At 39.3% G+C, this 13,834-nt stretch overlaps 1 protein-coding gene across 1 annotated transcript in view; it reads left to right on the top strand.

Annotated features, from left to right (window-relative positions):
• The window catches only part of COL26A1 (collagen type XXVI alpha 1 chain), a 186,979-nt gene that overhangs the window by 37,355 nt on the left and 135,790 nt on the right, over positions 1-13,834 (top strand). The window contains 1 exon segment of the mRNA XM_011371581.1: positions 4,540-4,662. Within this exon segment, the coding sequence (XP_011369883.1) occupies positions 4,540-4,662 (123 nt within the window).

The raw sequence follows: 13,834 nt of genomic DNA, 5'->3' as shown, positions 1-13,834 counted from the left end.
AATATGAAAGTGTAAATGACAAGATGGAGTATGGTGGGAGGTGGAACCTGGGAGGTGGGTGGGAGCCATGGGAGATGGGATGCTAAGAAGAGTTTCAAGAGAGGTGACAGGGCCAGATTTGTGTTTGAGGGAGCGCCCTCTGGTGGCAAATAGAGGAGACTGCAGGGAGGTGAGTAGTGGCTGAGACTGTTGGTGAAAGACGAGTGAACATGCCTGAAATCAGGATGTTGAGAGGAGGGTGAGGAGGGGTACAGGAGGCTGACTTTCCTGGCATGGGGGCTAATTTGCCATGGAGAGTGAGGGAGAAGAAGGTGGAATTGTCCCTGGGAGTTCTGGGTAAGGAGACCAGGAGCTTTGTGGCTATGGTCACCAAGATGGAGCAAGTTGAAGTTGGATGGCAATAGGCTCAGTATTGGACAGACTGAAATGGTGCATCTTGAGGTGTCCCATGAGCTATGATGATGTGTGACCACTGTCCAGCAAGTGGGCACATATGTTGGTGTTCGAGAGGGAGCATTGAGGTGACTCCAATGGGGATGGAACAGAGTGTGAGACAGGGAAATGGAGGCAGAATGGGATGGTCTTCGTGGAGAGGAAGGGCACCGTCAAAGACCTTGGTTTAGGCTTAGAGCTCAGGGCCCTGAGGATGGAGAGTAAGCATAAGATCAGAGGTCCCAAAGCAAAGTTCAGATAGGAAAACTGGGGTTCAGGACCGATTTGGGAGAGGCGGAACCAAGGCTATGGGGAGGAGGGGCTGCTGCAATGGCCTCTCCCTGAGTGGCAGGCAGCATCAGAGACAGGTTGGTTAGTTATGTTCAGAGGTGGGCATGGGCCAGGGGTGTCCAGAAGGCCCCTTCATTCCATTGTGACATAATTTCCTGAAGTCACTTAACACTTATTTTCCCAAAGGACTCTAAATTAAGGATTTCACTGCTGGGCCAAGCCATAGAGCCAAACACTTAGTGAAAGCTGCTGTGGGAGCAGTCTGTGAGCCTGGCGGAGTGGGGCCATGTCAGCTGACCCCCCCATCGGGGAGTGGGCCTCTTCTCAAAAGGAAGGAGGGGAGCAGATCTGGCCCCAAGGCTGAGAGTGAGTTTCCCATCCTGGGCCCTCCATGACAGCTCAACTGGGGATGGGGAGGGGAGAAAACGAGGAGATGATGGCTGAGATGATGCCCAAAGATAACTCCAGTCTCCTCCCATCCTGAAGAAGGCTACTGAGGGCAACCTTACTTCCCAAACAGTCGAGGACCAGCTCTGCTACTCCCATATTCTGTGCTCCTGGGCCATTCCTTCCAGGGAGGTCGTGAAAGGATGGACATCTCCTGCCAAGCTAAGTTATCTGTAGCCCATATAACCCCCCTGTTCACCTACCACTCTGCACCAACAATGAACAAGGGTGGGGGATGGAGGTGGGTTGTGGCATGATGTCACCTGCCAAACAAAAGATGTAGACATAACACTCAGGACTCAGGGGTCCTAAGAGGTAGCAGATTTCCCAGAACCTCGGGTGCCTGCAGATGAACAGGGTTTTGAATTCCATCTGAAAAGCCCCGAAGCCCTCTTTCCATGTCTCTGCCTGCCTTCTTCGTTGTTTTTGGCCAGATTTTGATTTGGGAAGCCATTTACAGCCCATTAAAAGCTCGAATGTCTGGAGATGATGAATCAAGGCATTTGAAAATGTTTTTCAATTCACTGTTCATTTCCCTATAGAAAGCCCTGACCCACTGTGATTCAGAGGGGGCTGGACAGTCTGTCTGTTCTGGACCACCAGGAACAGATCTTGGGGTGGAGCTTTGTCCCTGGATTGGACAGTAGTTCATCCTGAAGAGAATCACACTGTGATGACACTGATGCTTCTTGGCAGAGATGAAGAAAGGGCTCATGCTGCTGACAACTCGAACAAGTTCCAAACTCAGTTTCCCTGAGTAATTGGCAGAGGCAGGAGTCTCAGTTTGTAGATGGGACCCTGCTGGTCCCTTGGAAGGAAAGCTGGATTCCCTTCCCAGCTCAACAGCCTGAACATTATAGGGTTTCCATAGTCAGCTAATCAATAATGATATCTTGGGGTATGTATTGACACACAGTTTACACGCCACTAACCTGGATGTGCTCATTTAGTTCTCACAATAACCTTGAGAGGTAGTAATTTTCATTTAACTGAGGCTCAGAGAGGAGACATAACTTTGCTTAAGTCACATAGTAGGCAGAACCAGATTTTGAACTAGGTCTCCTGGTGCCTTTGGGGAGAGAGATTGACTTTTGATTAACTTTTCATTTTCTTCGATGGTATTTTTGACTATTCTGATATTGGTAATATATATTTTTCCAGAAAATTGTGAAGATTTTGAAACGTTTTGATGTAAGATCATACATATTTACTTTGTTTTACTTTTTTCTTTCAGAGTTAGTCAGTTTTGTGTCCTCTTTATATCCTTGCTAGTATTTATCCTCAAATTCAAAAATATATATAATTGTATATTTTCATACTACACCTAAAGTTACACAGCTTCTATATTCTTTCCTTAAACAAGACAAATATCTTAGCAAGTTTTAGTTCCTTCTGTCCCCCATACAATTTTCCCTCTTTGCCATCTTCCATCTTGCAATCATCTTGGATTTTAGATTTAGGCTGTTATTAAGTCTTATTGCTTCTTTGTTCATTACTGCTTCTCACAGTTAATACATTCTGCCTATGTTCTCTATTTTATTTTGCTGGAATACATCCTCTAGTAATTCTTTCAGAAAAGGCGACTGGTAAACTCTCTAATTTATTATGCATCCGACACTGTCTTTATCTTGCCTTTGCCTTTAAAGAAGAGTTTGCCTGGATATAGAATTCTGGGTTCTAAATATTTCCCCTATGAACTTTGAAGTAATTGTGTCACTATATTCTTGATTTTGATGTTGCCGATAAGAAATCTAATTTCAATTGATTGTAGGTAATCTGTTTTTCTTTTTTTCCTACAGCATTTAGTAGTTTCTCTTCATTAATCCTGAGTGTTCTGAAATAACACCACAATCTGTCTGTCTGTTTTTGTTCACCTGACTTAGTGCTTAGTGGGCCCGTTCAAATTAAAAATGCATGTCTTTCTTTGGCTCTCAGAAATTTTCTTTATTATTTCTTCAGCTACGTACTCCCCTTGGCTCTCTCTGATCTTCCTTTCCAGAGCTACTAATAGATATATATCGGAACGTAAGTCTGCCTCCTAGGTCCTTCACCCTTTCTCCCACATTTTCCATCTGCTTTTTCCTTTGTAGTGCAGCCTTGGAAAGTTCATGGCTTAAACTTCCAGTTTGTCAGCTCACTCTTTAGATGCATCTATTCTGCTTTTCAGACCATTTATTGAGCTTTTTATTTTCATAGCCATACATTTCATTTCCAAGGTACCAAAGTTTTTCACTTCATATATTTTTTTATGAGTGAAAAATTTTTGTATCTTTGAGGGCATAAATTATGCTTTAAAAATTATCTCCATCTATTTGCTTTGTTAATTTTTTTTTTCTGAGATGTGATTTAATCTCTGTCGAGTTGGTGCCTTTCTTGCAAGGTGTTGGCCTTTTTCCTCAAATAATTTGAAATTCCTGGTATTTGGGGTTTTCCATTAGCTTGTCTCTATTTCTCTGTTTATTGCTGCTTTGCCTCTTGGAGGGTCAGTGGCATAAGTGAAGGGTACAGAGTGTGCAAAAATTAAGTTGTTTGACCTTAAGAGGGTCCCAGTTTCTCCTGGAGGTCATCAGCTTTTTAGGAGGCACTCTGACCACATATACCTCAAAACAGGTGAGTCCCATTCCTGATTCTTGACACCAGCAGGGATGGAGATCTGGGTATCCTACCCATCTGGCTCCTTCCACTGTGGTCCTCTGACAGTCACCTCAGACTCACCCATCAGAGTCCTTCAGTAGCTTCCCACTGACTTCATGATAAGACCCACATCTAGCCTGGCAGGTACCATGCCTCTTTCTCTCTCCTGACTCCTCCCCTTCCTCCAAAGTTTGGGCCCTGTCTAATTACACACAGGTCCCTGTGAGACAGATATGTGCTCTGGACTTTCTCACTTCCATGTCTCTGCTCTCTCCTCTGCTAATGCCACCCCCTCTCATTGCCCCTACACTTTTGGCCAGCTGATTCTTATCTTTCAGTACTCATGTGGTTGGCTTTCTTAGGACCTGAGCTCTATTCCCTGCTCTATCGTCATGGCTCCCTTGCTCACAATGTGGTTGCACCTATGGCTCCGTGTTCCCATGGGTTGCAATCATCAACTTGTCTGTCTTCCCCACCGAAGCAGGACTTCCTGGCAAGCAGGGGTACAGTCTTTTTCATTGATTCCACATGGAGTGTTTGATGACCCTAATAATGCCAGGGTTTGGTGGCTAAGGTGGGTGGGTACTCTCCCTTCCCCTTAGATCTGGCAGAGGGTTTTCAGTGGGCCCCTTACCCAAGAGGACAAGCCCCCCGGGCTTGTAGAGGAAACCTTTAGACCTGCAGTCAGCACCTCAGGAACAAGCAGTGCTGACGTGACTGTTGTTCTCCCCACAGGCACTGGTGCCATCACACAGTGACACGGACTGTGTCCTGCCAGGTGCAGAACGGCTCGGAGACAGTGGTCCAGCGCGTGTACCAGAGCTGCCGGTGGCCCGGGCCCTGCGCCAACCTTGTGAGGTAAAGGCTGCAGGGCTGGCCAGCTCTGCCCTTCCTTTCTGTTCCCTTGGATGAATCCAATCCTAGCACAGCTGCCAGGGGAGGCAGGTTGATTATCAGAAACAAGTGTCGAGCATGCATTTATGGAGCACCTTCTGTATACAGGGTACGGGGGGGCATGTGTGTGCAAAGATGAAAGGGACTTGCTCCCCACTCTGACAGAACCTCACAGTCCAATGGTCAAAAAGTAGGTTGAGGGGACGGAGGAGGTGGGAAGGGGGCAGGCGAGGCTGAAGAGGAAACCAGTGTGCCTTGGAGCTCTAGACTAGAATGTGAACCTATGATGCCCTTGGAAGTCCAGCCTGCCTCCAGCCCTGCCCCTCACCAGCCCCCCTGACATTGCAGCTTTCAGTGGCCCTCAGCATTCACAGGGAGAGATTTCTTTTCCTTTTTTGTTAAAAATTTAAAAAATTTTTTTTCAATTACAGTTGACATAGTGATTAGACATTTATATAACTTACAGATAATCACCTTCATAAGTCTAGTACCCATCTGACACCATACATAGCTACTATAATAGTATTGACTACATTCCCCAATCCTGTACTTTACATCCTCGTGACTGTTTTTATAATGGTAATTTGTACCCGTCACCTTTTTCACACACACTCCGAGTGCCCTCCTACCTGGCAACTATCAGTTTGTTTTCTGTTCTATGAGTTTGTTCTGTTTTGCTTGTTCATTTATTTTGTGTTTTAGATTCCACATATAAGTTACATCATATGGTATTTGTCTTTCTCTGTCTGACTTATTTCACTTAGCATAATGCCCTCTAGGTCCATCCATGTTGTCACAAATAGCGAGGTTTTAGTTTTTTTATGGCTGAGTAATATTTCATTGTACATATGTACCATATCTTCTTTATCCATTCATTTATCAATGGACATTTAAGCTGCTTCCATATCTTGGTTATTGTAAATAATGTTGCAATGAACATAGGGGTGCATTTATCTTTTCAAATTGGGATAAATACCCAGAAGTGGGATTGCTGGTCATATGCCAGCTCTATTTTTAAAATTTTGAGGAACCTCCATCCCGTTTCCCACAGTGGCTGCACAAATTTACAATCCCACCAACAATGCACAAGGGTTGCCTTTTCTCCACATTCTTGTCCGCACTTATCTCTTGTCTTTTTGATAGCAGCCATTCCGACAGGTATGAGGTGATATCTCATTGTGGTTTTAATTTGTATTTCTTTGATGATTAGCGATGTTGAGCATCTATTCATATGTCTATTGGCCATGTGTTATGTACTCTTGGGAGAAATGTCTATTCAGGTTCTCTGCCAATTTTTAAATTGGATTTCTTTTTTTTTTTTTTTTGCTGTTAAGTTCTATGAGTTTTTTTTTTATATATTTTGGATATTAACCTCTTATCTGATGTGTCATTGGCAAGTATCTTCTCCCATTCAGTAGGCTGTCTTTTTGTTTTGTTGATGGTTTCCTTTGTTGTGGAAAAACTCTTTAGTTTGATATAGTTCCATTTATTTCTTTTTTCTTTTTTTTCCCTCTTGCCTGAGACATATCCAAAAAAAAAAATATTGGTAAGAATGAGGTCAAAGAGTTCACTGTGTATGTTTTCTTCTAAGAATTTTGCAGTTTTGGGTCATATTTAAGCCTTTAATCCATTCGTTTATTCTTGTATATGGTGTAAGAAGTTGGTCCAGTTTCATTCTTTTGCATGTATCAGCCTACTTTTCCCAACATCATTTATTGAATAGACTATTTTTACCCCATTTTACATTCTTGCCTAATTCATAATAGATTAAATTACCATACAGGTGTGGGTTTATTTCTAGGCTCTCTTTTCTGTTCCATTGATCTATGTGTCTGTTTTTATGCCAGTACCAGGCCATGCTGTTGATTACTCTAGCCCTGTAGTATAGTTCGATATCAGGGAGCATGATACCTCCAACTTGGTTTTTCTTTCTCAGGAGTGCTTTAGCTCTTCGGGGTCTTTTGTGGTTCCATATAATGTTTAGGATTATTTTTCTGCTTTTGTGAAAAATGCCATTGATATTTTGATAGGGATTGTATTGAATCTGTAGATTCCTTTGGGTAGTATGGACTTTTTTTTTTTTTTGCTTTTAATTTATACTTTATTTCAGAAGACTTTTATGCTCTTGTTTTTATCCTGTTCTGCCTTTTATATTTTTGGCTATCATTTTTTTAGACGTTGAATATACTTTGTGTATTTGACTTTGGAAACCTATATGTTTTACATGAGTGACATTGGTTAACAAAATCCAATACGTTTCGGCTGTACACTTTAACAGTAAGGCTATATATTTACACTGTATGTTCACCTCCCATAGTTAGATTTCTTTCTGTTACCACATGTTTGACCCTCTTTACTCTATCTACCTCACCCTTCCCCCTAACCCTTATTCTCTGGTAACCACTAGTCTATAGTCCATGTCCATGAATCTCTTGCTGTTTGTCCTGTTCATTCGTTGCTTTTAGGTTTATATCCCACATATAAGTGATATCTGTCTGGCTTATTTTGCTTAGCATGATTATCTCGAGGTCTATCCATGTCGTCGCAAATGGCAGTATTTCATCTCTTCTTATGGCTGAGTAATATTCCATTGTATATGTGTACCACAGCATCTTTAGCCAATCATCTACCTTAGGACTCTTCGGTTGCTTCCATGTCCTGGCCACTGTGAATAATGCTGCTTTGAACATCAGTGTGTAAATATCTTTTTGGATATGGGTTTTCAAATCTTTGGGGTAAATACCCCGTAGAGGGATTGCTGGACCCTATGGTAGATCAATTCTTAGTTTTCAAGGAACCTCCATATTGTTTTCCATAGTGGCTGTACCAATTTGCAGTCCTACCAGCAGTGAATGAGGGTTCTTTTTTCTCCGCATCCTCTCCAGCATTTGTTATTACTTGCCCTGTTGATTATAGCTATTCTAACAAGTGTGAGATGGTATCTCATTGTGGTTTTGATTTGCATTTTCCTAATAGCTAGCGATGTTGAGCATCTTTTCATATATTCGTTGGCCATTTGTATGTCCTCTATGGAGAAGTGTCTGTTCAGGTCCTCTGCTCATTTTTTGATTGGATCATTTGTTTTTTTGTTGTTATTGAGTTGTATGAGTTCTTTGTATATTTTGGATATTAGGCTCTTATCGAAGGCGTTGTTTGCAAATATATTTTCCCCTTCGGATGATTGTCTCTTTACCTTGTTGACGGTTTCTTTTGCTGAGCAGAAGCTTTTTTGTTTGATGTAGTCCCATTCATTTATTTTTGCTTTTACTTCCCTTGCTTTTGAGGTCAAATTCATAAAATCTTCTTTAAGTCCAAGGTCCTTGAGTTTCGTTCCTATGTTTTCTTCTATGCATTTTATTGTTTCAGGTCTTATATTCAGGTCCTTAATCCATTTTGAGTTAATTTTGGTGTGTGGTGATGGACAACAGTCTAATTTCATTCTTTTGCAGGTGGCTTTCCTGTTTTCCCAGCACCATTTATTGAAGAGGCTTTCTTTTCTCCACTGTATGTTTTGGCTTTTTTTTTTTGTTGAAAATTCTTTGCCTATATAAATATGGGTTTACTTCTGGACTCTTGATTCTGTTCCACTGGTCCACGTGTCTGTTTTTCTGCCAACACCATGCCGTTTTGATTACTGTCGCTTTGTAGTATAATTTGAAGTTGGGCAGAGTGATGCCTCCAGCCTTGTTCTTTTTTCTCAGGATGGCTTTGGCAATTCAGGGTCTTTTGTGCTTCCATACAAATCTGATGAATTTTTGTTCTCTTTCTTTAAAAAATGCCAATGGGATTTTGATGGGAATTACATTAAATCTGTATAGTGCTTTAGATAACTATGTTGAGTCTTCCAGTCCAAGAACATGGAATATCTTTCCATTTCTTTGTATCTTCTTACAGTTTTCATTATATAGGTCCTTCACATGTTTTGTTAGATTTCTCCCTCGGTGTTTTATTCTTTTTGTTGCAATTGCAAAAGGAATTATTTTTTCCACTTCTTTTTTGATGCTTCATTATTAGAGTATAGGAACGTTATGGATTTTTGAATGTTGATTTTGTATCCAGAAACTTTACTGTATTTGGTTATTGTTTCTAGTAGTGTTCTTGTGGAGTCTTTAGGGTTTTCTATATAGACAGTCATGTCATCCACAAATAGTGACAGTTTGACTTCTTCGTTTCCTATTTGGATGCCTTTTATATTGTTCTCTTGTCTGATTGCACTTGCTAGGACCTCCAATGTTATATTGAATAACAGTGGCGACAGTGGACAGCCTTGCCTTGTTCTTGATCTTAGAGGGAAGGTTTTTAGTTTTTCACCATTAAGTATAATGTTGGCTGAGGATTTGTCATATATGGCCTTTATTATCTTAGATACTTTCCTTCTATACCGGTTTTGTTAAGTATTTTAATCATAAATGGATGCTGTATCTTGTCGAAGGCTTTTTCTGTATCTATTGATATGATCATATGATTCTTATTTTTTAATTTGTTTATGTGGTGTATCACATTAATCGATTTGTGTATGTTGAACCATCCCTGTGCTTTTGGAATGAAGCCCAGTCGATTGTGGTGTATAATCTTTTTAATATGTTACTGTATTCGATTTGCTAGTATCTTATTTAGGATTTTTGCATCTGTGTTCATGAGAGATATTGATCTGTAGTTTTCTTTTTTTCGTGTTATCTTTACCAGGTTTTGGTATCAGAGTAATATTGGCCTCATAAAATGAGTTGGGAAGTATTGCCATCTCTTTGTTTCTTTGGAAGAGTTTGAGGAGAATAGATATTAAATCTTCTTTGAATGTTTGGTAAAATTCACTGGTGAAGCCATCTGATTCTGGACTTTTACTTTTTGGTAGGTTTTTGATAATTGTTTTGATTTTCATACTGCTCATTGGTCTATTTAGATTTTCCAGTTCTTCTGGATTCAGTCTAGGAAGGTTGTATTTTTCTAAGTACTGGTCCATTTCTTCTAGGTTATTAAATTTGGTGTTATATACTTTTTCATAGTATTCTTGTATGATCCTTTGTATGTCTTCAGTGTCTGTTGTAATTTCCTCTCTTTCATCCCTGATTATGTTTATTTGTGTCCTTTCTCTTTTTTCTTTAGTGAGTCTAGCCAGGGGTTTGTCAATTTTATTAACCTCAAAGAACTAGCTCTTTGTTGCATTTATTTTTTCTATTGTTTTTTGTTTGTTTGTTTATTTGTTTTGTTTTCAATTTCATTTATTTCTGCTCTAATTTTGATTATTTCTTTCCTTCTGCTGACTTTAGGCTTCATTTGTTCTTCCTTTTCTAGTTTTTTAAGATGAAGCATTAGGTTGTTATTTTGGACTTGTTCTTGTTTTTGGACATAGGCCTGTAAAGATATGAGCTTTCCTCTTATGACTGCTTTTGCCGTGTCTCAAAAGTTTTGATATGTTGTACTATCATTATTATTCATTTCTATGTATCTCTTGATCTCTCTTTTTATTTCTGCTCTGGCCCAGTTATTCTTCAGTAGCATGTTGTTTAATCTCCATGTGTTTGTGGTTCCTCCTGCTTTCTTTTTGCAGTTGATCTCTAGTTTCAAAGCATTATGATCAGAGAATATGGTTGGTATAATTTCAACCCTCTTATATTTGTTGAGGCTCTGTGTCCCAGGTATGTGGTCAATCCTTGAGAATGTTCCATGCACACTAGAGAAGAATGTACAAGCAGCTGTTTTAGGATAGAAGGCTCTGTAAATGTCAATTATGTCCAGTTGGTCTAATGTGTCATTTAAGGATATTATTTCCTTATTGATTTTCTGTTTGGATGATCTGTCCATACCCAACAGTGGGGTATTTAGGTCCCCTACTACGATAGTGTTTTGGTCTGTTTCTCCCTTTAGCTCTGTTAGTAATTGCTTTACATATTTCAGAGCTCCCTGATTAGAAGCATATATATCAACAAGTGTTATGTCTTCTTGGTGCATGATTCCCTATATCATTATGAAATGTCCCTCAGTATCTTTCTTTATTTTTTGTATTTTGAAGTCTATTTTGTCTGATATCAGTACCACTATTCCCGCTTTTCTCTGAATGCCATTTGCTTGAAATATCATTTTCCACTCTTTCACTTTGAGTCTACATTTGTGACTCAATATGAAATTGCCTCTCCTGGAGCTGAGATGTGTCTCCTAAAGACAGCATATGGTTGGGTTCCCTTCTTAAAGTCTGTGCCTTTTTATTGGTAAGTTCAGTCTTTTTACATTTGGGGTGACTATTGAAATATGAGGTCTTGTTTTAGCCATTTTTATCTTTTGCTTTCTGGTAGGTTGGTGTTTCCATTGCTTGCTTGTCATTGTGTTTCTGTTTTCTTTATTTTGGTTGGCTTTTGTGGGTTTTCTCTATGGTTCTTCTTGTTTTATGTTATATATTTCAGTTCTGAATCTTTGGTGTGTGGTTACCATTACGAATATGTAATATATATATTATATATAATATATATATAATATATATATTATATATATATAATATATATATAATATATATATTATATATATATATAATATATATATATACAGTTGTTCATTTTCTTCTGTGCTTGCCTTATCTCCATTCCCTTTTTCGAATTTGGAATTTTGTGTCCTCCCCTTTTTAGTCATTGTTATCTCAATTTGTCCCTATGTATACTGAACATTCATTACCATCTTGCAATAGCAGTTCTCTTCTTATTGTTTAAGCTTATAATGCCCTGTTCTTAGTAAGGGTTGCAGTCCTCTGCTTCTGTTTGTCTGACAGTCACCTTACTCCTAATTGTGTATTTTTTTTTGTCATTTTGTTTTAGGTGAGCTGACCTCTTTCAGTATTTCCTGTAGTGCAGGCCTCGTAGTGGAAAATTCCCTCAATTTTTGTATATCTAGAAAGGTCTTTATTTCTCCTTCATATCTAAATGAGAGCATAGCTGGATACATTATTCTAGGCTGTAGTTTCTTTCACTTAATAGTTTAAATATTTGATTCCACTCCTTTCTAGCTTGTAAGGTTTGTGCCGAGAAGTCCGATGATAATCTAATGGGTTTTCCTTTAAAAGTTACCTTTTTCTTCTTCCTGGCTGCCCTGAGAATTTTATCTTTGTCGTTGATCTTTGATAATTTTAATACAATGTGTCTTGGTGAAGGCCTTTTTGGGTTGAGATAATTGGGTGTTCTGTTGACTTCTTGAATTCCAAGCTCCAGCTCATTCCTTAGATTTGAGAAATTCTCGTTCACTACTTGTCTGAAAATGCCTTCTAGTCTGCTCCTTTTTCTCGCCTTCAAGAATGCCCGTTATTCTTATGTTTCCTCTCCTGATGATATCAGCTAGTTCTTGTATTTCTCTTTCATTATTTTTCATTCTTCAGTTTCTCTCTTCTTCCTTTTGATTTATTTATTGATTTCTGTCTTCAATATCACTGATCCTTTCCTCCATTTGGTCGACTCTATTTTCCAAGCTTGCTATTTCATTTTTTAACTCTTGCAGTGTGTTTTTAATCTCCAGAAGTTCTATTTGGTTCTTTTGAAGGTTTCAGTCTCCTTGCTCTGTTCATCTAGTTGTTTTTTCAATTCCTGAAATTGTTGATATGACTCGTTTTGGAACTAACCTAGTTTTTTCAGAAGTACCATCCTGAATTCTCTGTCATTTAAGTCGCATATTTCTATGTCTGTAAGCTTATTTTCTGGAGATTTTTCTCTTTCATTCTGAGATACCTTGTCACCTTGGTTGTTCATGATGTTTAATGGATTATTTCTCTGCCTGGATATTAATGAAAATGTGTTCTGCTTTTTTTCCAGGAAGATTTATTATATAAATTTCTCTCTTTAGCCTGTTGTAAAGAAAGCGGTTTTCTTTTGGTTTCCAGTAGGTGCTGTCTATGACTCTTGGATCCCTGCTTTATATAAAGCCTTAATAATGCCTTTTTTTCCTTATAGATGTTTAATTGCGCTCACTACTCTCGGTCTCAGTCCCTGTTAGTGTTAGCGACAATTTTGGTAGCATTTGCTCAGATGCCCCTGCGCTCTGTGGATTTGGTCTCGGAGGATATGGGGGGAGGGGCCCTCTGGACTGGGGGTCGAGAACTGTGGCTCATCCTCGGTTTTGCAACCACGGCTGGTAAAAATCCATTGTTGTTTCTCTGCTGTCCCGCTTCTCTGCCATCCCCATTTTTCTGCCTTCTGCCCAGATGATTAGGCTCTACCACTAGCTGTGGTGAGCTCACAGCCCTCCCAGGCAGGGCTGTTCAGGAAAATCGCCACACTTTCTCCCCTCGCCCTTCTCCTTACAGGGATCTCTAGCTGTGAGAGTCAGCTTCTTTGTTTCTCCCAGTCCACCACCTGACACCCAGGGTTCTGACCTGCGGTAGCTCTTATGTGCATATCCTATGCTCAGGTGTGCTGGTATGCAGTTTGGGTGTTATTGTTGAGTTTTAGATGTTCAGTTTATTGTTGTTTCAAGGGGAGAGATATGGAGACATCTCTCACTCTGCCATGTTTCTCCCAACCAGTATGGACATTTTTTTAAATGAAAAAAATAAACGTGCTTTTAAATTTTAGTTTCATGAATATAGCACAGGCATTTATATAATTCATGAAGTGATCCCCCTGATTATTCTAGTATTTATCTGGCACTATACATAGCCATTACAATTTTAATGATGTTAATTCTTCCTATCCGTGAGCACGGTATAGCCTTCCATTTATTTGTATCTTCTTCAGTTTCTATCTGTAATGTCTTATAGTTTTCCAAGTATAGGTCTTTTACCTCCTTGGTTAAATTTATTCCTAGGTATTTTATTATTTTTTGATACAATTATAAATTAAATTGTTTTCTTAATTTCTCTTTCTGATAGTTTGTTATTAGTGTATAAAAGTACAATAGATGTCCAAATATTAATTTTTAATCCTTATTTTCATTATTTTTAATAGTAGAGATTCTTAATTTGTATGCGAGTGTTTTTGTATAGTTCGTTTTGCAAGGGGAACAGCTTAGTGAATGGTTACATCTGTCCATTTCAAATTTTAAGACAAAGGATTGTTTTTAAATGCTGTGCTAGAGAAATGGCCGCTGGATTTATAGTGATGAAAAAGATGCTGCCCCCTTCCTTTTCAGCAGAGGGCACAGAGACCCTTTCTCTATCCTGCTC

This window comes from Pteropus vampyrus, unplaced genomic scaffold, assembly GCF_000151845.1.
Source record: "Pteropus vampyrus isolate Shadow unplaced genomic scaffold, Pvam_2.0 Scaffold193, whole genome shotgun sequence".
Taxonomy (NCBI): domain Eukaryota; kingdom Metazoa; phylum Chordata; class Mammalia; order Chiroptera; family Pteropodidae; genus Pteropus; species Pteropus vampyrus.
The sequence above is the reverse complement of the archived record's forward strand: the minus strand, read 5'-3'. Positions and strand labels throughout refer to the sequence as shown.